This window comes from Schistocerca americana, chromosome 2, assembly GCF_021461395.2.
Source record: "Schistocerca americana isolate TAMUIC-IGC-003095 chromosome 2, iqSchAmer2.1, whole genome shotgun sequence".
NCBI lineage: Eukaryota > Metazoa > Arthropoda > Insecta > Orthoptera > Acrididae > Schistocerca > Schistocerca americana.
In genome coordinates this window covers 760718990-760744975 of record NC_060120.1, presented here as the reverse complement: position 1 = coordinate 760744975, position 25986 = coordinate 760718990, and the positions used below count along the sequence as shown (strand labels likewise).

General features: G+C 40.9%; 1 protein-coding gene across 1 annotated transcript in view; it reads left to right on the top strand.

Annotated features, from left to right (window-relative positions):
• The window catches only part of LOC124595342 (U7 snRNA-associated Sm-like protein LSm11), a 131034-nt gene that overhangs the window by 65049 nt on the left and 39999 nt on the right, over nt 1-25986 (top strand). The window contains exons 2-3 of the mRNA XM_047134055.1: nt 2277-2334; nt 12025-12143. Of these exons, the coding sequence (XP_046990011.1) occupies nt 2277-2334; nt 12025-12143 (177 nt within the window). The remainder of the gene's footprint in view (nt 1-2276; nt 2335-12024; nt 12144-25986) is intronic.

The window sequence follows — 25986 nt, the reverse complement described above, 5'->3', positions numbered from 1 at the left end:
TTGAAGAATAGAAAGGTACAGATGGAGCAGACACTGTCATTGTTTTAACACACGGCCTAATTTTGTAACAGTTATTTCACAGTTAAGTTGAAGCATTGTTGTTCTAACCAACACAGGTCTCCTCTGAAACATGGCTGTGGACTGACTGTTTCAGGACCAAAAATTGTGCCTTTATATATCCTAACAATAATAGGTGCTGAAACTACACATTGTTCAAAGTTAAATTTACAGAAATTACGATTAAAACTTAACTTGTTAAATTAACTGAATACATCAAAAAATTCTGTCTTTTTAAGTTTCTTCTACTACAAGAGTTAGGCTGAATTATTTGTTTAAATGATGAAATTAACAGATAACATTACACAAACAATAATTCTGACAAAACTGTTAATTACTTTGGAATTAATTAATGGCTGGCTTTGCTAACATGCGTTTGAATATAGCCAAATAGATCCTTTAATAATACTATTAGTTGTTCCTCCAAATGTTTATAATTAGACAGAATTTGTATTTGTATATAAGTCAACAATAGAAATTAAGGTACGAGGCAATTACTGATTTCGCCCTATAACAAAAATATTAACTAGTAATAGTCAAAATAAATTAAAAAATCAATTACATTCATTAAATTAAGCACAAAATTAGATCTGGTGCTATATTATTTAAAACTGAGGGCCACCCTTTCTCTTTTATGAAAATGCAGATTATACTCACGTATGTTAATGGTAATTAATTCAAAAATGAAAAAATAAATTTTAAGGAGGCTGATGGCAGAACAAGAGTGGAAGTAAAAATATCCCAGCTTGCTTCATCACACTCTGTGGATAAGATTGTATGCAACTTTACATTGCTAGTCTGATAAAATAAGGATGATATTAATGTTGTTCAGGTTTGGTCCAGATATAACGATACTGAAGTAAAAATTAATTAATTGAAGATGTTTGTACAATGCTTTAATGTTCTCCATGCATGAATTTCCAGCATCAGTACACTGCTGTAGAACCTTTCTGGGTCTTCATCCATCTCCTCGGTGTCAGTAACCACAAAGCGGCTCAGGCACTGTATCAAAATTGTTTTGACCACCTCAATTACTCCAGACACAGTGTCCTTTCAGGCTCATTTTGGTCCAAGGAGCAAAAAGATGTTGGTGGGAAAAAGCCAAAGTTGGATTTTCACATTGTTGTGGCCGTATTAACATACTGTGTTAAACCACTGCCTCTCTCACAGTTAACTATGTGTGATTGGGTGCCTTGTCATGTTCCAGCATTCAGGTATCAGTGATTTTCAAAAATCACATTTTTTGTGGATGACACTTTTTATGTCAAAGAAGCCAGTAATCATCATCTCAGTTATTGATTTGGTCATGTGGCCTATTTGATCTATGACAAACATTTGTATCCCACTCAGCGTTTTACCTTTGTCTGTGGAGCATACTTGAAAATTTTAATTTATCACCAGTTACCATTCTCTCTAAAAGATTTGGATTAGTCTCTGAACATTCCAACAGTTGGCAACAAATTGTCAGAGAATGTTCCTTGTGCTCATTTAACAAAACCAGCACCAACCCTCCACTTTTGCAAAGCATCTGTTGCTATTGAATGCAGAATGAATTTCACTGAGTTTGCTCCTATGATTATGAAAAAATACGGTTCAAAAAGTCTCACTTATTGCCCAAATTTTCATTCTTTTGAGTCAGTGTAGAACATCCATTTCATTACTTTTCTCTGGCATCTTTCTAGCTACCATTGAGTCTTTTATGCACTCAGAAACAAGTGTTCTGAATGTGACAACATTCTTGTAAACCTTGTGGATCATACTCAAAGTCTCCATGGGAGATTTGTTTAGTTTAAAACCTGATTTGATGGTCTGCTGTGTCTTGGCTGCCAATGCAAGTGTTAAATGTACTTTCACTTCACATGTGATGCACACATTCCGGAAGCTGAGAGTCAACTGAGCATGCTTTTCAAGCTCCATCCATCTTGCTATGGGTACCGATCTCCATCCCTCCCCATTGACCAGGAAATATTAATCCTGTTGCATATTAGACCATATCCTGTACTTGATGAAAGCTGAAGGAGAAGGTAATTCACCTTTTGTATAGTTTATATATGTTAATTTTTACTTACTTATGGTATACACATAAAGTAACCTTTTTGTAAGTTACTGAACTTTAATGTAGTTGAGTGAGGACCAGATCGGAGTTTGCAAAAGTTCATAAGCAAAATTTGACATGCCAAAACTTAATATACGCTACTTGGCATTGTGAATTCTTTCAGGTACCAAAAGAAACAGAGCCTTCTACATCAGGGGAACGGAAATTTTTACCTCATCAGAGTAAGTTAATATATGTAATTTCTAAACTTATTACATGTACGCAGTACCTGTTTTTGAGAAAATATTGGCAATTATTGTTTTGCATTTGGTAACAATTTGCTTAGTTTGTCATTTGTGTTAACTTATTCACTTGTTTTCATCTTATTCGACTCAGTGCAGTTGAAAACAGAGGAATATTTGTTGAAAAGACAGTTGACAGATTCATTTCTGTGAGCTGAAGTTGATGGTGTAACACCCAAACAAGAAAATCAATGTTTTACTTCCCAAGTTAACTGACTCATAAAACAGTTTGCCCAGATTTAATAAAAATTGCTTTGATACATAAAAATAGTTAACTTTTAACTTTTCATTAAAGAGAGAAATAGAATGGAGCAGGAAGAGAGGAGAAATTATGAACTGTGCATTGTATGTGATGTCAGGGTACACACATGAGGATATTTAAATAAGGTATCACAGATCAGTGTACTAGGGTCATATTTTCTGTTGTAAAGAATCAATGGGGAGAATGTAATTTGTCCAATTGTGACATGATTATAGTAGCCCACAAGCTAGGGCTTTACATCAGTGTTGTGTCTAGGAAGCCTGCATACTCAGTTCGCTAGACAATCAATCAAACAAACAACTCATATTCATGAGTTTTATTACAACAAGAAAATTACAATACTTAACTTTGGTAAATGTGTCACAATCAAAGGGCGACATACAAAATAAAGTCTTCCTCAGAATAGAGAAACACAAGTCTGTGCTGCGTAGAGATACCTAACAAAGTGGCTATCGTTGACGCTACTACTGAAGTGCCTACGAACGTAGAAGCTGCTATCGAAGTTGCTAATCTTGAAGCTGCTATTGAAGTGGGCCACCACCAGTTAGGCACACAGCTTGTGTCTTCTTCACATAGGGGCTGCTGCTGTTGCATTGTTGTCCTGGAAGGGGGCCAGTCAGCGTGCGATTGGTTGACCTCTTCTCACAGCCTTCTCTTCTCTTTCATTCTGTACTGGCGTGCCAGTGCTGACTTTACATCATAACATTCCTCCATCCCCAAAGTGACGGACCGTCGTCATATATGGAGCATGAGGGGGGAGGGGGAGAGGGGGAAGGAGGAGTGTGGACACTTTGATGGGCTGGAAGCTGTGTCTGCAGGGGATGTCAGACTTCCAGTCATACTGTGCCATCCAGCCTTCGCTCTGGTGGAAACACCCCTGGAAAATGCCCAGAAGGGTATGCATCCGCCTCCTGAGGCCCATACCAATATGTAGAAGGCATTGGCTGCTGCAGCGTGGATGGGTCCAGGTCCATCGGTAGGATGAGAGGAGACAGAGGAGGCGAAGGCTCAGTTTCCATGAGGTCACCCCACAGTGTCGTGATGACACCCTCTAGCAGCTGCTGTGACCACACTGTCCTCGGGATGCATGAATCTGGGGGAAGAGATACAGAAGGATCACTGTGCACATGACAGTGGCGAATTTGATTGTGATGGTGGCACTGAAATCCACCTGGGCCTGAAATGAGATACATGCGTGCATCAAGTTGACGAAGGATCTCACCTCATGCCTACTGTCAGCTGCCGTTAAAACCCTGAAAAACACAATATCATTTAGCGTGAAGTGATGCTTGTGGCCTTCCTTCGGCTCCAGATGCCCGGGGGGCGGGGGTGGAGCAGCGTCCGTCTGATGGCGTCGGCCGTGTAGCAATTCCACTGGCGATGGTCCATCTCGTGGATGTGAACGATAGGAGGCGAGAAACAATTGCAATGCCTGATCCATGGTGTGTGTGTGGTCCAAAGTTTGACCATTTGCTGCTTGAAGGTTCTGACAAAATGTTCCACTTTGCCATTTCACTGTGGATGGAATGTGCACCACTTAGATGCTGTATGCCATTGCAGTCACAGAATGTTCCCAATTCTTGTACCGTGAACTGAGGACTGTTGTCTGACACTATGACTTCAGGCAAACCTTCGAGGACAACACCTGAACCATACTATGTGACCTTGTCAAGTTCAGTGGCACAGCAAAATGAAACTTGCTATAAGAGTCTACCACAATTAACCAACAGATGTTCCAAAAAAGTCCCACAAAGTCTGTGTGCACACTTTGCCATGGCGATTGTGACTTAGGTCAAGCAGAGGATTTTTGTGACGAGTGGACTTGGTTGTCCACACATGTTCAGTATTGTGACGTCATCTGTTCTATGTGGGTGTCCTTACCTTGCCAAATACAGTGTCGACACACTAACTGTTTTGTATGAACAATCCTCCAGTTGTCCTAGGTGATGTAACTGCAACACTTCTTTTTTGCAAAGCTGTGGAAATCAACACACGTGACTGTCCACTGTCATTTTGAACAAGAATCGCACCTTACTGCATTGTGAGGCTATGTTGACATACAAAGTATTGGCGCACTACAGAGTTCTTTATTCTAGGCAATGAGTGAGGCCAAATCCTATAGTTCAGTGGAAAAGATTGAAGCAATTAAGAATCATGTGCATCGACGTGACAACAAGATGCAGCAGAAGCGTCAAAGTCTGTATCAGGGGCAATCAGAAGACGGGGAAGTGCATCCACATTACCATGGTGAGCTGTCGGACAATACACAATCTTGTACTGGTATTGAGACAAGACCAAACCCATCTCTGCAATTTTTGAGCAGTTCGTATTGGAACCGGCTTCATCGGATGAAACAAGGACTGCAATGGCTTGTGATCCGTTACTAAGTAGAATTTTCTGCTGTACAAATAGTAGTGGAATTTGGTGACACCATACACAATAGCCAAGGCATCTTTCTCTATTTGTGAATAGTTACACTGAGCTTTGGACAACACTTTTGATGCGAAAGCAATAGGCCTGTCTTTATCACCAAATTTATGTGAAAGCACTGCACCGATTCTGTAAGAGTAAGCGGCAACTTGCAACACAACTACTTTGTCAGGATAAAAGTGAACCAAGCAGCAATCACTGAGCAATGCATATTTAAGTTTTTGAAAAGATTCTTGGCACCTATCTGTTCAAACAAAGGGGATGTTCTTGTGACACGAGCAATGCAATGGAACTGCAATTCGTGCAGCATTTGGTATGAACCGAATACAATAGTTAATTTTCCCTAAGACTGACTGCAATTCTGTGACATTGTGAGGAACTGTCACGTATGGCTAACAAATGTGACTGAAGAGGATGTACACCTTGACTGTTATGACATGACCAAGATACTGCAACTCAGGTTTAAAAAAATCACACTTGTCCAGTCTATATGTTAGTCCTGCATCAGATAACACACAAAACAAAGGAGGCAAATTTGCATTGTGTTCTTCAGGTGTACGACTTCCTACGACAATCTCGTCCAAATAGTTTGAACAGTTCGGTATTTGAGCAGTCAGCTGTTCCATATATCAGTGGAAAATGGTGGGTGAGGAAGCACTGCCAAAAGGCAAACACAAATATTTAAGCAAGCCCAAATGAGTGTGCACAACACACATGTTTTGAGATTCTTCGTCTAGTGGTATTTGAAGATATGTGTTGCACAAATCAATTTTTGAAAAGTAGCGACCAGTGCCTAATCTGTCCATGAGATCCACTGGGCGAGGCAATGGAGAAGTATCAATCACAGTCTGTGGGGTGACTGTAGGCTTAATGTAAACACAGAGGTGAATGCAACCTGAAGGTTTAGGGAGCAAAACCAATGCACTTGCCTATTGACTGGCTTGTATGGGTGGAATAGCTTTGTTATCCTGCAATTCTTAAAGTTCAGCAGCCACTTTTTCCCATAATGCAATGGGAACAGTTCTGGCTCGGCAAAATTTCGGCTGATCATTGTCTTTCATAGTAGTATATGCAACATAATTGTTAGCCTTGCCTAAACCTTCAGAAAAGAGTTTAGGGAATTCTTTCAGCAAGCTAGCTACTCTGTCTTTGGCATTTAACGCAGTCACTGACAAGACATTGTCCTGAATTTGAAAGCCAAACAAATCAAGGCCAAATATATTCTCACAATCACATGATTGAAGCATAGTGAAAGTTACAGTTCATGTATGTGAGTGATACATAGCAGGCAAAGTACATTTTCTGAGAACGGGAATGTCTTGTCCATTATAAGCCATCAGGTGCATGCAAGTTTTAGACAGGAGTGGGGAGCCTAGCAGTTCATATGTGTTACGATTCAGCAATGTAACAGAGGCACCCATGTCCAACTGAAATTTCACACGTTTTTCACTAAGATGCAAATGAACAAAAAGTTTGTTGGACTGGCGTACCACTGAAAAAACTGTTTGCTTGCTAGGTTTGCTAATGCTACCTGCAGTCTTTGAATACACTGCATTGATTACTTGGGCCTTGTGACTAGATTTTTGAGAGTGTGCAGAATTCTTATGTTTGTTCCGTTGCAAAAGTATGAATATTTGTGTGACCTTTCTTGCCACAAGCGTAACACTGTGCTTGCTTGGACAGGCAATCTTGGCATTTGTGCTGTGAATAGCACTGAGGGCATGACTTAATTCTATTCACTGATGTAGCCACCTGTTTAGAGAAGTATTTACATGGCTTGGCATGCGCATGCTGTTGCTGTCTACTGGGCTGGTCGTGAGCAAGGGACAACTCCTCCTGACAAATTGGTGGCTGCTCAGATTTGTCGGCTGCTACAGCACCTGAATCAGACTGATCTAGAATTTGCACTACATGTTGAAATGATGGATCTGACTATTGCAAAATGTGTTCTGTAAGTTTGACATCAGTTGCATTATACATGATCGCGTCATGCAACATAATGTCTGAATATAATGCAAATCGGTACCCACTCGTGATAAGTTTGTTCTGACCTTTTCTTGCAATGAAAGAATTGGTACCTAGCTGCCACTCCATTCACTTGTTGCTCATAATAGTTAGTTAGTGAACCTACAACCTGATCATAAGAAAGTTTACTGGAAGTGGCATTTAGGAATAATTTCTGAATGAGGCAAAAGACTGCACTTCCTACCATTGACAAAAAGTAATGCAGTTTCACAGTACCTGACACTCTGTGAGCAATGGTGTGGGCTTCCTACTGTTGCAACCACTTGAGCCATTCCTCTTATTTTTTGTTAAACTGGCGAAAAGGCGGTATGGCACTTGGAGCTACAGTTGTTACATGCTGTGCAGCATTCTTTGCTGGTTTGTGAGTAACTGCTCTAACGTATTGAGAAGGGTTGCAATAAGCTGCGCCTGAAACTGAGACTTCTGTGTTAGCTGTGTTGCATCTATTGCTTGCAACTGAGGCACCTGTGCAGGGTGTGAGAGAGGTGGGTTGCTCATTTTGGAATAGGCAAATGCAATAAACAGACAATGCAAGCAATAAAAATAAGTACACAAGCTAAGAAAATTTCTGCAACGCCCATCTGAAAACATTGAATAGAAAAAGCACTATAAAACACACTGTTAAAACATGTATACACACCCCTGCAAAGAAAAGACAAGGTAGAATTAAGGCACAAGCAAAACACAAAAGCTCATGAGAAAACAAAATCTGTGGCAGGTGGTTGCTCGGGGCCCGTACGTTAACAGATTGTCTCTATGTTATTCGTTCATCTCACCGCCAGTGTTGTTTGTCCGTTCTTGGCGTCAATGTTGTAGTGCCTAGGAAGCCTGCATACTCGGTTCGCTAGACAAACAAACAACTCATATTTATGAGTTTTATCACAACAAGAAAATTACAATCCTACAGTCATCTTCATAATACAGAAACACAAGTCTATGCTACATAGAGATTCCTAATTAAGTGGCTATCGTTGACGCTGCTATCGAAGTGCCTAATGTAGAAGCTGCTATTCTAGTTGCTAATATTGAAGCTGCTATTGAAGTGGGCCGTGCCACCAGTCGGGTGCGGCACTTATGTCCTCTTCACATAGGGGCCGCTGCTGTCGTGTTGTTGTCCTGGAAGTGGGTCGGTCAGCATGTCATTGGCTGACCTCTTCTCACAGCCTTCTCTTCTCTCCTGTTCCCAACTGGTGTGCTGGCACTGACTTTATGCCATAACAATCATAGAGGTGCTAAAGGGAAATGAAAACATCAGGAAAGCTGATTCCTATATCGCTTTGCTATCCCTAAGTAATTAACTGATATTGACCACCACACTTTTAAAGTGTAATTTCAATTTTCACAATACAGATATCGTTTTCCTTTATTAGAGAATAAATTTGCCGCAGCTAAAATCGAGAAGTTTCATGGTTTGGCTATGTACCATTTGTGTGAGTTATCATAAACTGAATGCACGTATCTAAGAATAGAAATTAACATATAGCACGCTTTCCATGCTGTGTTAATCCTTGACACATTAGATAAGCTTCTCCAAGAAGTAATTTTTATTGTATCTTTGTTAAAAGGAAATTGGGGGATGGGGAGGGGTGGAGGCCAGACCTTCAAGACTGGACCGTTCAAAGTGTGACTTGATCCCTGTCAAACATTTTGGACATGAACTAGAGCATTACTGCATGCCAAACCATTTTGTTCAAAAACTCAGGAGCCATGCTTCAGTTAAATGGGAAGAAATTCCATCTTCAGTGTACCAGAACTTAATGGAAAACATTCTCCAGAAGTTAAACACTGGAACAGTGGCAACACAACTGATTCCATGGCTGACATGTTTGAAATGAACAGCAATGGTGGTGTGGAGCCATGTGGCTACATAGCATAACACTGTTTTGGAGAAAAACTATACATAATTTAAAATCTGATTAAGACTCTGCTGCAAAAGTTGAATTTGTCAGTTTAAACTTTTAACAGTCATATGATTTGGAATATTTCCTCAGTTGCAGTACAAATAATGATCTTTTTGGCAATACCAATTATTAACTGCATTTTGGAACTACTACTCTCATTTTATTAATCACACATGTTTCACTTGGTTGTCCCAGGTGTTAGAAGTGTGCTCATATTTAGCAGGTAATATTATGGGATATAGTGGAACACTTCCACATGTGAAAAAGTAATGAAAAAAAGGAAAGCCCTGTTGTATTGTTGAAACAAGGAAGTTAAATGTATATGCTTAGTTAAAAGTAACATTGATTGTAAAAGATGATATAAATAACAATATTTAACAGGTATTTCACCAGATGCCAGGAAGTATTGTGGTGAAATAAAGTGCTCATTAAACATTGAGAACCTACTAGAACCAAATGAAATTATACTGATTTGCTCTAACATGACTTATTTATAGAAGCAGTTCATCAAATTTTCATTTCCTAGAACTTTTATGTTCATATAAATGAAATTAAATCCATCTAAAAACAAAGATGATGTGACTTACCATACGAAAGCGCTGGCAGGTCGATAGAAACACGAACAGACACATACATACACACAAAATTCAAGCTTTCGCAACAAACTGTTGCCTCATCAGGAAAGAGGGAAGGAGAGGGAAAGACGAAAGGATGTGGGTTTTAAGGGAGAGGGTAAGGAGTCATTCCAATCCCAGGAGCGGAAAGACTTACCTTAGGGGGGAAAAAGGACGGGTATAACCTCGCACACACACACACATATCCATCCACACATATACAGACACAAGCAGACATATTTAAAGACAAAGAGTTCGGGCAGAGATGTCAGTCGAGGCGGAAGTGCAGAGGCAAAGATGATGTTGAATGACAGGTGAGGTATGAGTGGCGGCAACTTGAAATTAGCGGAGATTGAGGCCTCTTCCCGTTACCCACCAGGCCTCAATCTCCGCTAATTTCAAGTTGCCGCCACTCATACCTCACCTGTCATTCAACATCATCTTTGCCTCTGCACTTCCGCCTCGACTGACATCTCTGCCCAAACTCTTTGTCTTTAAATATGTCTGCTTGTGTCTGTATATGTGTGGATGGATATGTGTGTGTGTGCGAGTGTATACCCATCCTTTTTCCCCCCTAAGGTAAGTCTTTCCGCTCCCGGGATTGGAATGACTCCTTACCCTCTCCCTTAAAACCCACATCCTTTCGTCTTTCCCTCTCCTTCCCTCTTTCCTGATGAGGCAACAGTTTGTTGCGAAAGCTTGAATTTTGTGTGTATGTATGTGTCTGTTTGTGTTTCTATCGACCTGCCAGCGCTTTCGTATGGTAAGTCACATCATCTTTGTTTTTAAATATATTTTTCCCGCATGGAATGTTTCCCTCTATTATATTGATAAAATTAAATCCATCAATATACACTCCTGGAAATTGAAATAAGAACACCGTGAATTAATTGTCCCAGGAAGGGGAAACTTTATTGACACATTCCTGGGGTCAGATACATCACATGATCACACTGACAGAACCACAGGCACATAGACACAGGCAACAGAGCATGCACAATGTCGGCACTAGTACAGTGTATATCCACCTTTCGCAGCAATGCAGGCTGCTATTCTCCCATGGAGACGATCGTAGAGATGCTGGATGTAGTCCTGTGGAACGGCTTGCCATGCCATTTCCACCTGGCGCCTCAGTTGGACCAGCGTTCGTGCTGGACGTGCAGACCGCGTGAGACGACGCTTCATCCAGTCCCAAACATGCTCAATGGGGGACAGATCCGGAGATCTTGCTGGCCAGGGTAGTTGACTTACACCTTCTAGAGCACGTTGGGTGGCACGGGATACATGCGGACGTGCATTGTCCTGTTGGAACAGCAAGTTCCCTTGCCGGTCTAGGAATGGTAGAACGATGGGTTCGATGACGGTTTGGATGTACCGTGCACTATTCAGTGTCCCCTCGACGATCACCAGTGGTGTACGGCCAGTGTAGGAGATCGCTCCCCACACCATGATGCCGGGTGTTGGTCCTGTGTGCCTCGGTCGTATGCAGTCCTGATTGTGGCGCTCACCTGCACGGCGCCAAACACGCATACGACCATCATTGGCACCAAGGCAGAAGCGACTCTCATCGCTGAAGACGACACATCTCCATTCGTCCCTCCATTCACGCCTGTCGCGACACCACTGGAGGCGGGCTGCACGATGTTGGGGCATGAGCGGAAGACGGCCTAACGGTGTGCGGGACCGTAGCCCAGCTTCATGGAGACGGTTGCGAATGGTCCTCGCCGATACCCCAGGAGCAACAGTGTCCCTAATTTGCTGGGAAGTGGCGGTGCGGTCCCCTACGGCACTGCGTAGGATCCTACGGTCTTGGCGTGCCTCCGTGCGTCGCTGCGGTCCGGTCCCAGGTCGACGGGCACGTGCACCTTCCGCCGACCACTGGCGACAACATCGATGTACTGTGGAGACCTCATGCCCCACGTGTTGAGCAATTCGGCGGTACTTCCACCCGGCCTCCCGCATGCCCACTATACGCCCTCGCTCAAAGTCCGTCAACTGCACATACGGTTCACGTCCACGCTGTCGCGGCATGCTACCAGTGTTAAAGACTGCGATGGAGCTCCGTATGCCACGGCAAACTGGCTGACACTGACGGCGGCGGTGCACAAATGCTGCGCAGCTAGCGCCATTCGACGGCCAACACCACGGTTCCTGGTGTGTCCGGTGTGCCGTGCGTGTGATCATTGCTTGTACAGCCCTCTCGCAGTGTCCAGAGCAAGTATGGTGGGTCTGACACACCGGTGTCAATGTGTTCTTTTTTCCATTTCCAGGAGTGTATAAAACATTAATTGCATACAAAGTGAGAATAGAGCAGGCATCATATTGAAAAGTTTGTGGGTATCATTAAACTCATTTGTTTTAAAGTATAAAATAAAAATTAAACATAGGATATTTTCAGTGCCAGTGTCAGCACCAAGATTTAAACGACCAGGGCGGACTGTGTTAACACGAATGGAGTCTGTGAAAGGGCCTCTGGCTGTGTTGAGAGAGTGCGTTAATTCTCAAATAAGGATTAAGGTAAGCTGAAATGTTGTTTTGTATCTAATTCATAAATGCGGAATTACTTATAGTAAAACACAACTAACCTTTTTTTTCCAGATTTTTATGATTTTGTTGTTGCAATGTATAAATGCAGTCAGCCAAAGAAATGTTGTTAATATGTATTTCGAATAATAACCAGAGTGAACAGAAAATGTTAGTTTGTTTCTTATTACAAACAAAATGCTTTTTAAATTAGAATTTTGTGATCATGTATGACAGAGTGATTCCAGACTAGAGAAGTACAGTACTCGCTTTAACAGTGTGGATTAAAATGAACAGAAAAACAATAATAATAATTAGTACTCCAGCAGCGAGTGTGTAGTGCTCCTATCTGACAGGAGCAGACAAACAATATGGACTGGCACACATGCAAGACAGAGGATGTTGGGCAAGGAAGACTAGCAAAGCAAATGTGTACAGATATGTTAATATGTGCTAGAGACATATTGTTAAACCATATATAGCACTAGATTAATTTGAGAGCACTCTGTTGGATGGATACATAAAATTTAACTTAAAAAAAGAAGTTTCATTTGTATTAAAAAGCAAAGCAATATTTTCCATTGACATTGGGCATCACTTGAGGCAGGTGATGAGCAGTGTTTGTTTGCTCTGACCCTATCTATACATTGTAAAAGTGGAATTGTAAATAACTGCTAAAACATAAAGAGATAATATACCTGTAAACATTAAGAGAAATGCCTTATATCAAGAACTCATTTTTCCTGGGAAACTATTTGTGTATTCATACTGTGTTGCTTATGATTGTCATAACACCCAAACCTCCTGATGTCAGATACTCAGCTCAGTACCAAACGTTGTATATCGATAAAGTATCAACCGAAACACTGATTTAGTTCATGCTATGTGCTGTTGTCCAATAGTACATGCGTAAATGGTAATTAAAAGTAACACCAGAATGACAGAGGATAGGAAAAGTGTATTTGTGTTTCATTGCTTTATAGAAGTCAAGTGGGTGAGTTGGTAGAGCATGATATGATTGTACCAAAGGTCCTGTGTTTGAATCCCACTGATGACAATATTTTTTAACTGTTTATGCGTGAAACTGTCATATGGGAGAACATTTTCCTGACATGTGAAAGGATGTTTTGGTGTTTGTAGCAATGTTCTGTTGGCAGTCTGCTTTCGCTTCATTAGTTGAAAGTAGTGAAGCTATAGAGTACATGTGTATAGACAGGTGTAGTGTTCTGTCGGAAGTGCAACAAAACAGACAGCGCTCATGATGGAGCAGCTAGTGCAGTTACAGTTTCACAGAGTAAATACAAACAATTGGAACAGTAGGATAAAAAAAAAAAAAAAACAATGGCATCACATGTGCAGAAATATTATTAGTCTCATATAACACTTTCATGCATAACATACAATAGAATAAAAAAATTGTGATCATTGGGCTATGAACCCAGGTTCACTGGTATGAAGATCTAATGCTCTACCAACTTCCCCTCAAAAGCTATATGGTTTAGTTAATCACGTTTATGTTTTTCCTATGCTCCATAGTTCTGGTGTTACTTTTAATTGAAGTTTATGCCCATTCTGCTGGATGACAGCACATAGTATGAACTAAATTGGAGTTTTGGTTGATATCTGTTGACATATAACATTTGGTACCGATCTGCATGTCTGACACCTGGAGGTTTGGGTGTAAGAACTAAAGCATAACAAAACTGAGGTGACATGGAATGTGTTGTTGGTTGCGTGTTTATTACATTGTAAGTGTAGTTTTTAGCAACCTCAAGTGGAATAGTTATCAGGAAGAAATGGCATATATCCTGTGCGTAGAGTTTTATATTCATTTAACTTTTTGCCAAACATTGCTATGCTGTAAGTAAATTTTTTGTGCATGTTAGTCCAAGGCCTATATCTGTGCCTAACATTTCATCACCTGATGCTGGAAACATCATCAGAGGCTATAAATATTCACAGAGCAGTTTCAAACTTAAACAAACTCAGTAAGCCGAACTGTTCAGCTTGTTGAGCTTGTTTAAGTTTGAAACTTTAGAGTTTTTCATGATGTCTCCAGCATCGAGAGGTGTGGTGTTAAGCACAGAAAGTACATTAGACCAAGCCCTAATGCCCATGAAACAAATCCGCCAAGTACACAAATGTCCATTTGCAAAAGATTACAGTGTATGACAATTAAGCTCTATCAAATGTTAGTGATGAACTGTCATGATGTTTTAGTATTGATAACAGTTTGAATGGAATGGTGTTGCGTGAATGCAACTCTCAGCGCACAACCTTCTGACAAGTAGTAACAGAACACACATAAGGACAAACATAGCTGTCTCACTGTGTTTGTGAGCGCCCCCCCCCCCCCCCCCCCCCCCACACCCTCAACACTCAACAGACTGGAAAGCACTGTAGAGTTACATTGAGTTAAATAACTGTGGCATTATGCTGTGGAAGTAAGTCATCATTTAAATATTTGGTAACAGAAGAAGTGAAGAATGTCATAGTTGTAGGGGCCCTCTGAAAATGGAAGACAACTAAATGAGCTGAGTATACTGAAGTAGTACAATAGAAAGAGAACAAGTGAGTGCTGCTCATCTGTCCAAAATGAGTGACATTCGCTATATGCCACAGCTGTGGCAACACACTGTTGTATCTGGATTCCTCAGTATGGGGCTGGTCAACACCACTTCTAGCAGAAGCTGCTACTCTGTTACCAGAAGTTGTTGTCGTGCTTCAGTGTCGCCATTGTGCGTTACAATGGAATTCTCTGAGTTTCAGAAAACAAGGATTCTGATTTGATAGTAGACAATCACAGGACCACCTGCTGCACCCCAGTTCTATTTGGATTCCTCAGGCCTGTTTATTAGCTTTTTATGTAATTAAGGGATCCACCTATCAAAGTCCTAACAAATTATAGAAAATGAGTGGTTCTGTGAATGGTTGCTCAAATTGTCAAAATGTGTTCATTGTAAGAAAGATAAAAAAAAGATGATGTATGAACCAGGTCGTGAGATTATCATTTTCAAGTGTATACAATTATAGCACTCTTCTGATAGATTTCCAGATACCTCCAAGCACCCCAGCTTAGCTAAAAACTAAAAGATTATGAAATTACAATCAAACACCATAATGTTCACAACTTTAACAAGGGTGTTGTGTATCTTGCAAGGAAACCATTGAAATGGTATGAAAGATCTGCAGACAGAGGAGGACAAAGATGATTTGACAGAGGTAAATAGCATACCATGGAAAACCACAACTTTTGTATTCTCAAAATTTTATTCAACAATGCTGCCAGAATACATTAAGGCAGGATTTTAAAGTGAGGTTTTACACCCTTGAAGAATGAAAAAGCCAGGATGAAAAATTACAATGTTATGAAAAGGATAAATTACTACTCACCATATAACGGAGATGCTGAGTTGCAGATGTTGTTGTTGTTGTTGTTGTTGTTGTGGTCTTCAATCCTGGGACTGGTTTGATGCAGCTCTCCATGCTACTCTATCCTGTGCAAGCTTCTTCATCTCCCAGTACGTACTTCAGCCTACATCCTTCTGAATCTGCTTAGTGTATTCATCTCTAGGTCTCCCTCTACAATTTTTACCCTCCACGCTGCCCTCCAATACTAAATTGGTGATCCCTTGATGCCTCAGAACATGTCCTACATGTGATCTACCCATCTAATCTTCAGCATTCTTCTGTAGCACCACATTTCGAAAGCTTCTATTCTCTTCCTGTCCAAACTATGTATCGTCCATGTTTCACTTCCATACATGGCTACACTCCATACAAATACTTTCAGAAACAACTTCCTGACTTTTAAATCTATACTAGATGTTAACAAATTTCTCTTCTTCAGAAACGCTTTTCTTGACATTGCCAGTCTACATTTGATATCCTCTCTACTTCGACCATCATCAGTTATTTTGCTCCTCAAATAGCAAAACTCCTTTACTACTTTAAGTGTCTCATTTCCTAATCTAATTCCCTCAGCATCACCTGACTTAATTTGACTACATTCCATTATCCTCGTTTTGCTTTTGTTGATGTTCATCTTATACCCTCCTTTCAAGACACTCTCCATTACATTCAACTGCTCTTCCAAGTCCTTTGCTGTCTATGACAGAATTACAATGTCATAGGCAAACCTCAAAGTTTTTATTTTTTCTCCATGGATTTTAATACCTACTCCAAATTTTTCGTTTGTTTCCTTTACTGCTTGCTTAATATACAGATTGAATAACACTGCTTTCCTTTCGTGTCCCTCGACTCTTATAAATGCCATCTGGTTTCTGTACAAATTGTAAATAGCCTTTCGCTCCCTGTATTTTACCTCTGCCACCTTTAGAATTTGAAAGATAGTATTCCAGTCAGCATTGTCAAAAGCTTTCTCTAAGTCTACAAATGCTAGAAACGTATGTTTGCCTTTCCTTAATCTTTCTTCTAAGATAAGTCGTAAGGTCAGTATTGCCTCACGTGTTCCAACATTTCTATGGAATCCAAACTGATCTTCCCCGATCTCAGCTTCTACCAGTTTTTCCATTCGTCTGTAAAGAATTTGCGTTAGTATTTTGCAGCTGTGACTTATTAAACTGATAGTTCGGTAATTTTCACATCTGTCAACACCTGCTTTCTTTGGGATTGGAATTTTTATATTCTTTGTTAAGTCTGAGGGTATTTCGCCTGTCCCATACCGCTTGCTCACCAGATGGTAGAATTTTGTCAGGACTGGCTCTCCCAAGGCCATCAGTAGTTCTAATGGAATGTTGTATCTCCCATTTCATCTTCATCTACATCCTCTTCCATTTCCATAATATTATCCTCAAGTACATCACCCCTGTATAGACCCTCTATATACTCCTTCCACCTTCCTGCATTCCCTTCTTTGCTTAGAACTGGGTTTCCATCTGAGCTCTTGATATTCATACAAGTGGTTCTCTTTTCTCCAAAGGTCTCTTTAATTTTCCTGTAGGCAGTATCTATCTTACCCCCTAGTGAGATAATCCTCTACATCCTTACATTTGTCCTCTAGCCATGCCTGCTTAGCCATTTTGCACTTCCTGTCGATCTCGTTTTTGAAACATTTGTATTCCTTTTTGCCTGCTTCATTTACTGCATTTTTATATTTTCTCCTTTCATCAATTCAATTCAATATTTCTTCTGTTACCCAAGGATTTCTACTAGCCCTCATATTTTTACCTAATTGATCCTCTACTGCCTTTACTACTTCATCCCTCAGAGCTACCCATTCTTCTTCTACTGTATTTCTTTCCCCCATTCCTGTCAATTATTCCCTTATGCTCTCCCTGAAACTCTGTACAACCTTTTGTTTAGTCAGTTTATCCAGGTCCCATCTCCTTAAATTCCCACCTTTTTGCAGTTTCTTCAGTTTTAATCTACAGTTCATAACCAATAGATTGTGGTCAGAGTCCTCATCTGCCCCTGGAAATGTCTTACAATTTAAAACCTGGTTCCTAAATCTCTGTCTTACCATTTATATAATCTATCTGAAACCTGTATCTCCAGGCTTCTTCCATGTATACAACCTTCTTTTATGATTCTTGAACCAAGTGTTAGCTATGATTAAGTTATTTATTTATTTTATTTATTTATGCATTTATTTTACCTGGCAAGATTAGGGCGTTCAGGCCCTCTCTTACACCTAACCAGGCATACTCAGATTCAACAAATTTCAGTTTCTACAGAACATTAAGGACATATAACATGTTATACAATATTATTGTTAAAGAAAAAAAATAGAGATTATGAAAGTAGTACAATGATAATTATAACAATCACAAAATAATTATAACAATCAAGAACAATAATAATAATAATAGTAATGACTATGTATATGAAAGTAAACATATTTTTCTTTTATGAATGTCAGTCCTATTGCTAGTTGGGAATTTACTCGTTATATTCTTGCAGCTTGTGAGTTATTCTCATCAAGCAGAGACATAAGACGATAGAATGGGGTGAAAGAGATATAGAAGAGGTAGATAGGTTAGAGGAAGAGAAATAGAATGGTAAAATTCGAAGCTATGATGGAGAGGAGAAAGAAAAAGATGAGAGGGGCACAACAATGGTGGCTATACTGTCCCTAATATGTAAGTCTTGAGTTCCCTCTTGAATGTTGAGTGGTTCTGGATAACACGCAGATCACAGGGGAGCGCGTTCCATAGTCGTATGGCTGAGATGGAGAATGACACGGAGAAAGATTTCGTGTTATGTAAAGGTACAGCCAAGATGCTAGACGTATCCGATCTGTTACTGCAGTTGTGGAATGATGATAGGTGTTTAATGTGAGAAGATAAGTATTGGGGGCACCAGTGGCTAAGAAATCGATGAAGTAAGCACATTGTGTGGAGATCGCGTGCCTTATGTGGGCGTATCCAACCTAGCTGGGAGTATGAAGGACTGATATGATCATACAACCATATATTGCATATGTATCTAACGCAAGCATTCATCACTAGCTCGAGGCATCTCGAATTTTCACTATTTGTGCCGTGTTGAACTACATCACAGTAGTAAAGATTAGGCAAGACTAGTGTTTGGACTAATTTTTGTTTAACATGGGTTGGAAATATATTTCTAAATTTTTGAATTGCATGTAGGGAGGAGAGCGATTTCCGGCAAGCTGTGACTGTTTGTTCTTCCCAGTTTAGGTGTTCATTCAGGATTATTCCAAGGTCTTTTACTGTTTTTTGGTATGTTAGTTGGGTACCATTGAGGAGTATTTGAGGGACTGTTTCGCGAAAGTACCGACTGATTAACTTTGGATGAGATATAAGTATGACCTGGGATTTCTTGGGGTTTAGTTTCAGACCTAGTTCCTGTGCCCATCGAGAAACAGAGCAAAGATCTGTGTTCATACTCGCTACTGCGTCAGCAGTGTTCTTGGGGCTTGCACTTATGTACAGTTGGATGTCGTCGGCATATAGATGGTAGTTGCAGGAGTGAATCACTGAAGAAATATCATTAATGTACAGTGAGAAGAGTAATGGACCAAGGACGGAGCCTTGGGGAACTCCAGAGCGCACGTTTTTCCATGATGACTTTTCCAACCCACAAATGACTTGTTGACTTCTGTTTTTAAGGTAGCTGTCGAACCAGTGTATTGCGCTCTTTGAGAAATTCAGTTGCTTCATTTTAATTAGTAATATATCAACGTCAACTGTATCAAAAGCCTTGCTGAAGTCAAGCAGTGTTAGGATGGTAGCTTCACGTCTGTCCATAGCATGTTTAATGTCATCAATTACTTTGATTAATGCAGTTGCTGTACTATGGTGCTTTCGAAAGCCTGACTGGTATTTGTCGTGGATGTTATGAGTTTTGAGGCAATCCATCAGCTGTTCATGGACGTTGTATTCTAGGGCTTTAGATATTGCAGGTAGTATGCTGATCGGCCTGTAGTCACCTGGCGACTTAGGGTTGTCAGTTTTGGGTATAGGTTGAATTAAACTTTGCTTCCACTCAGTAGGATATGTACTACTGACAAGAGACAAGTTGAAGATGTCTGTGATAACTGGAGTAATAGTGTCTACGACGTTCTTAATCATGCCGATGCTCACTCCATCATTTCCCACTGCCTCGGAAGAGATTCTCATAATTGCCTTGTGTACTGTGCCGGTAGTGACATGTTTTAGGAAAAACTTGTCTCTCGAGAGATTGATATCTTGGGGCTGGTAATTTGTCGCTGCGTGGCAGTTTACAGCTGTTGAGAAGAAATCGTTTAATTCTTCTGCAGACGCTTGATAAACAGCGTCAGATCTTCGCTTCCCTATACCAAAACTGCGCAGCTTTTTCCACAGTGCAGCAGGTTTTGATATGCCGCATACGACAGAGCGGGCATGTCTGATTTTGGCATTCCTCACGCTTTGCTTGGTTCTATTTCAGAGTTTCCTATAAGCTTCGTACGCCTCGGGAGTTGGGTTACGCTTGAAGGCCCTATGTGCAGCATCACGTTTATTCATTAATTGGCGTAATGCAGTGGTGAGCCACAGAGCGGGAGCTCTCTTTACCTTGACAGTGCGTTGAGGAGCATGTTTATCATACAGTGCAATAATTTTGCGACATAATTCCCGAATTTTTCCGTCTAAAGTCGGTTTATTGCTTATATCATGCCAAGGGATGTCTGAGCAATCCTTTTGAAGAGCGTCATGGTTAACATTTTTTATGTTTCTGTAGGTTACCAGGTGAGATTTTTCTTTGGTAGTATGCACTGAGTAATTTAAGAGTATCATGTCATGAGCAGAGAGTCCTGGAGCGGATGTCTGATTGGCGCGAATTATTTTATCTGGTCGCTTTGTTGCTGTTATATCTATGAGTGTATGGCTGTGTGGCGTGTGATGAGTTGGGTCCAGCGGTGTTAAACTCATATCATTGGAGTGGAACAGCCTCCTTAGTTTTTCTGCAGAGGGAGATTTTAACTGCAAGTCGATGTTTGTGTCGCCCATAATGATTATGTGTTCATACAGTGTCATGAGCGAGGACAGGGCAGACTGAAAGGAGGACATAGCACCGACGTTTGGAGGTTTATAGATTACTCCAATTAGCAGTTTCTGATTTGATGTATTTATTTCGAAAAACAAGAACTCTGCTTCTCCTTCGCCCTTTGCATCCGATGTGCATAGTATAGTAGGTCTCAGATCAGAATGAACATAGGTACCCACACCATCCCCGCGTCATGTTTCACGATCTGCACTTAGGAGAGAGTAACCAGTGATTCGGATAGCGTCGGAAGAAATGTTTGGTTTCAACCAAGTTTCAGAGACGAGGATAATATGGACAGCGATTGGCAGAACAGGTCACAGAACTCGTCGGAGTGAGCCGTTAGCGACTGAGCGTTCGCGTGGGCCACAAAGAGCCCGCCGCCGGAACCGGTCCGTCCCATTGTGGCCGCCTGTAGGACTGAGCGCGCTCCATCTACCTGCTGGCCGGAAGAGGGACAAAAGCTGGATTTCGTGAGGGAAGACATATTTACAGGTGTGTCCAAGGTCGTGACTGACTCAAGCGTCTGTGGGCTAAAGGTGAAAGACAAGCTTGGGTATTGGAGAAGGGAGCGAAAAGAAAGATGGAAAGTGGCAGTAGTGGTTTACGAAAAAGATAATAGTAGTAGTAGTGGTAGTGACGAGGATGAAAATAACAGATATAGAAAGGCGGTCTTAAAGAGATTCCTGTTAATGGAGAATGTTAATTCCCGTTTGACTGACAATATGAATATACATGAGCACTTATGATAGACAAATAAAGAAGCAATATTTATGTGAAACAATTGACTGATTTTAAATAGAGTACTTATGGTACTTAGAGAAATAACAAAGCAATATTTATGAAAAAAAAGAATAAAAATTAACTTATATTAGACAGAGTACAATATGAGACTTTGTGTCTCGCGAGATTTCGCTCAGTCTTTCAGTTCGGACATGTTCGTCACCGCTTTCCTCCCTCCTTCCGTCTTGACTACGATCCTGCCATCCTGGGTCCATACATTCTGAAGGCCGAACTGTGTGATCGCAGTGTTCAAAACTTTTAGTCTTTCGTGCGTCAGGTCTTCCCTCAGGGTAACCCCACTCTTGGCGAGTTTTCTTTTCTGAGCAAACACTTCAGCTCTTTTCCGGTATGACACAAATTTAATTATAATGGGTCTGGGTTTCATGGCACCTGGTATCCTGCGCCCAACACGGTGGCATCTGTCAATATCGGCCACCTCGATCTGCACGCCAAGTTTCTCACGCACGAGGCTAATGGCCAGGTCGTCGGTGTTTTCACGATCATTTTCAGCTACCCCGAACAAGCGCAAGCTGTTCCTTCGCTGATACTGCTCAATTTCATCGGTGGCCGCAGACAGTTTAGCTTCTAGGTCGGCGACTTTTTTCTCTTGTGCGGCCAGGGACTTTTTAAGAGACTGGATTTTGGTGCTGTTGCACCCGACAGACTCTTGCAGTTTGTCCATGACCGCGGCCGTCACAGAGTCCGTGATGGATTGCCCGATTATGTCTAGCATGTCTTTACTGTGCAGCACTGCACTCACTTGGGACCGGACGAGCTCCGCTCTTTGCAAAATTCTACCAGACGACTTCCTCTTTCATTTCTTCCCCCCAATCCATATTCACCTACTATGTTTCCTTCTCTCCCTTTTCCTACTGACGAATTCCAGTCACCCATGACTATTAAATTTTCGTCTCCCTTCACTACCTGAATAATTTCTTTTATCTCGTCATACATTTCATCAATTTCTTCGTCATCTGCAGAGCTAGTTGGCATATAAACTTGTACTACTGTAGCAGGCATGGGCTTTGTGTCTATCTTGGCCAGAATAATGTGTTCACTATGCTGTTTGTAGTAGCTTACCTGCATTCCTATTTTTTAATTCATTATTAAACCTATTCCTGCATTACCCCTATTTGATTTTGTATTTATAACCCTGTATTCACCTGACCAAAAGTCTTGTTCCTCCTGCCACCGAACTTCACTAATTCCCACTATATCTAACTTTAAACCTATCCATTTCCCTTTTTAAATTTTCTAACCTACATGCCCGATTAAGGGATCTGACATTCCACGCTCCGATCCGTAGAACGCCAGTTTTCTTTCTCCTGATAACGACGTCCTCTTGAGTAGTCCCCACCCGGAGATCCGAATGGGGGACTATTTTACCTCCGGAATATTTTACCCAAGAGGAAGCCATCATCATTTAACCATACAGTAAAGCTGCACGCCCTTGGGAAAAATTACGGCTGAGTTTCCCCTTGCTTTCAGCCGTTTGCAGTACCAGCACAGCAAGGCTATTTTGGTTAATGTTACAAGGCCAGATCAGTCAATCATCCAGACTGTTGCCCCTGCAACTACTGAAAAGGCTGCTGCCCCTCTTCAGGAACCACACGTTCGTCTGGCCTCTCAACAGATACCCCTCCATTGTGGTTGCACCTACGGTACAGCCATCTGTATCGCTGAGGCATGCAAGCCTCCCCACCAAGGGCAAGGTCCATGGTTCATGGGGAGGGGGAGTTGCAGAGAGGCATAAGAAAAAGACTGTCAAACAAATTAAGCTTTTGCCCAGAACAGGCTTCATGAGAATCAGATCACACACACACACACACACACACACACACACAAAAGCAAATGCAACTCACGCCACTCACACTCACATGGCCACAGTCCCTGGCTGCTTTGACATCTTCGTTATAGGTGAGTAGTAGTTTTTCATAATATTGGCTTTACATCCTTGGTGGTATGTGTTGTGTAAACCTTAGTAATATAGTTACACCACTGCTGCAGGCAACAGTCAGACAACATGGACCAAACATACTTGGCGGCAGAATTTTCATCTGTATGAACTTTCAGAATACCTTTCTGTTTAAATAAGATCTCCTTACTGTTTCACAAAAAGAGAGAGAGACACAGGATATCTAGATGATGAGATGAATACCTTACAATGAGCCAAAGAAGACCTGTAAGCCTTACAACTACCAGTTTGCCGACTTCATTTGCTTCTACTCTGAAAACATTTCATTTCTGGGCCAGAGCATCACCGTAAACATGGGTGGCACTAACACCTGTATTTGCAAATGTGATTGTAATTTTGTAACTTTAACGAAGCCAGGTACCTTCACGAAAGCGGTGGCAGTGGTATCTGACACAAATTCCATCTGTCCCACTACATTACTTCAAAAGACAAATCAAATAACACTTCTTCAAAACCAGTACTGTCTTACATAAAGATAGTGAATGTTGCGGCTAAAATAAGAGAAATGTAATGAAAAGTGGGGTCTAAGACTGGTGACCTCACAAATTCTGAGATTCCCAATGGTTAAATGTCTATTATGGATTTCAAAATTATTTGAAGTACCAAATAAGTCCAACACCCTTTCACCAATCATTGTGGGATGTCCCATCAGACAAAAAGAAATTGTAAGGAGGAAGGAAAATACTTGATCTTTAACATGGTCTCCAAATAGCAGTGCAGCATAAATGGATTTGGTGTATGTGGAGAGCATTTGTGACTTATGATGCTGGCTGCTATTGGGGGTAATTAAATTTGATAGTACTGTGTGGCTTAAATCTTAAAAATTATGTAACTGTATGAGCATTGATTATCCTCTTGCAGCCAATTATGTAATTCAGTATGACATACTGTACCATTAAGTGGTGTACTTCCTCTAGATCTTATTTTCTTGCCAATGGACTACTACTCCTTTGCAGTGTCTTCAGTGCCAGAGTCTGAAGGAAAGCTGGAATATTGCTCAGTTTTACGAATTTACCAACAATATATCTTCTTTCAACACTAATATGTTTAAGTTCCTTTTTATACATTGAGTTAATTGTCCTCTGATATATATGAGGGGGGTCTGAAAAGTTCTTGGCCTCACCCGGAGATTGCAGTACTACTCATATTGGTACACGTGTTGGTAGACGCCACATAAAATTACAAGTCATCCCAGGTAGCAGTTTACTATAGGCAGCCATTTGAAGCAGTTGTGGTGCACGTGGTTTTGAAATTAGAAGAAAAAAAGAGTACCGTCCAGTGATTAAATTCGACTTAAAAGAAGGTTTAACACTGACTGAAATTCATTTGCGGCTTGTAAACATATATGGCAGCTCTTCACCTCCAATTTCCACCATGAACAAAGGGGTGACCAAGTTTAAATGTGGATGTGAAAGCGTCCAAGCATCCAAGATGGCCCACATGGAGGTCATCCAAAAAGTGCAAGCACACCGGAAATCGTTGACAAAGTGCATGCTATGATTTTGGAAGACTAGTGTATGAAGGTGCATGAAATTGCTAATGCTCTAGGAATATCAAAGGAATGAAGCCCATATCTTGCAACAAGAATTAAACATGAGCAAGCTTTGCACAAGATGGGTGCCACATGGACTCACTGCAGACCACAAACATATTCACACGACACTTTCCAAAAAATGCTTGGTGTGTTTTAAGAAAAATGAAAGTGACTTTTTGCATCAATACATATAGCAATAGATGAAACATGGATTCACCACTACACATCCGAATCCAAGCAGCTATTTATGTAGTGGATAGAAGTTGGTATCAGTAGATTGGGATTCACTAGGTATCGCCTGCGCTTCAATAGGTATGGGAAGGGGAGGCTGGCAAAGTTTGTAGGTGACAGTGTAATGGGTGGTGGTGGTGGAATCACTCATACAAAAATTCCTGTAGTAGTTGGTGTTAGAGCTGAACCTTTTTTAGATTGAAGTCAGCTTATAGGCATACCTGCTTAAAGGAAGTCCCTCTAACTAAGTGCTTACCTTCTGAGGATGTAATGTTTCCAAGTAGAGAAGGAATTAGCATATTTCATCAAAACAGAAGAGGTAGTAGGGATAAAGTTAGTGAACTGCTTATAGATGTTGACTCTGAATTTATTGGTATATCAGAGTACCACTTAAATCATTTGACGATTCACAGGCTTCCTTTACCAGGATACAGATTAGCTGGGTGTTTTTCAAGGAGTTCCTTACAAGGTGGGGGAGTGGCTATGTACGTAAAAAACGGTATTCCATTTGAGTCCATAGGCGTATCACAGCACTGCACTGAACGGATATTTGAATGTTGTGCAGGGGTAGTTGAATTTAGTGAAACTAAACTTCTAATTGTAGTTGTTTATAGGTCCACAAACTCTGACTTCAGAGCATTTCTGCTCAAGCTAGAGAGGGTTGTTGATTCCTTTGTAGGAAGTACCAGAAATTAGTTACATGCGGTGACTTCAGTATAAATTGTGTATATGATGGTGCAAGAAAAAGGATGTTGGTAGATCTCATGAATTCATATGATCTGGTGCAGATTGTGTTGGTTTCAACGAGGGTGCAGGGGAACAGTAGC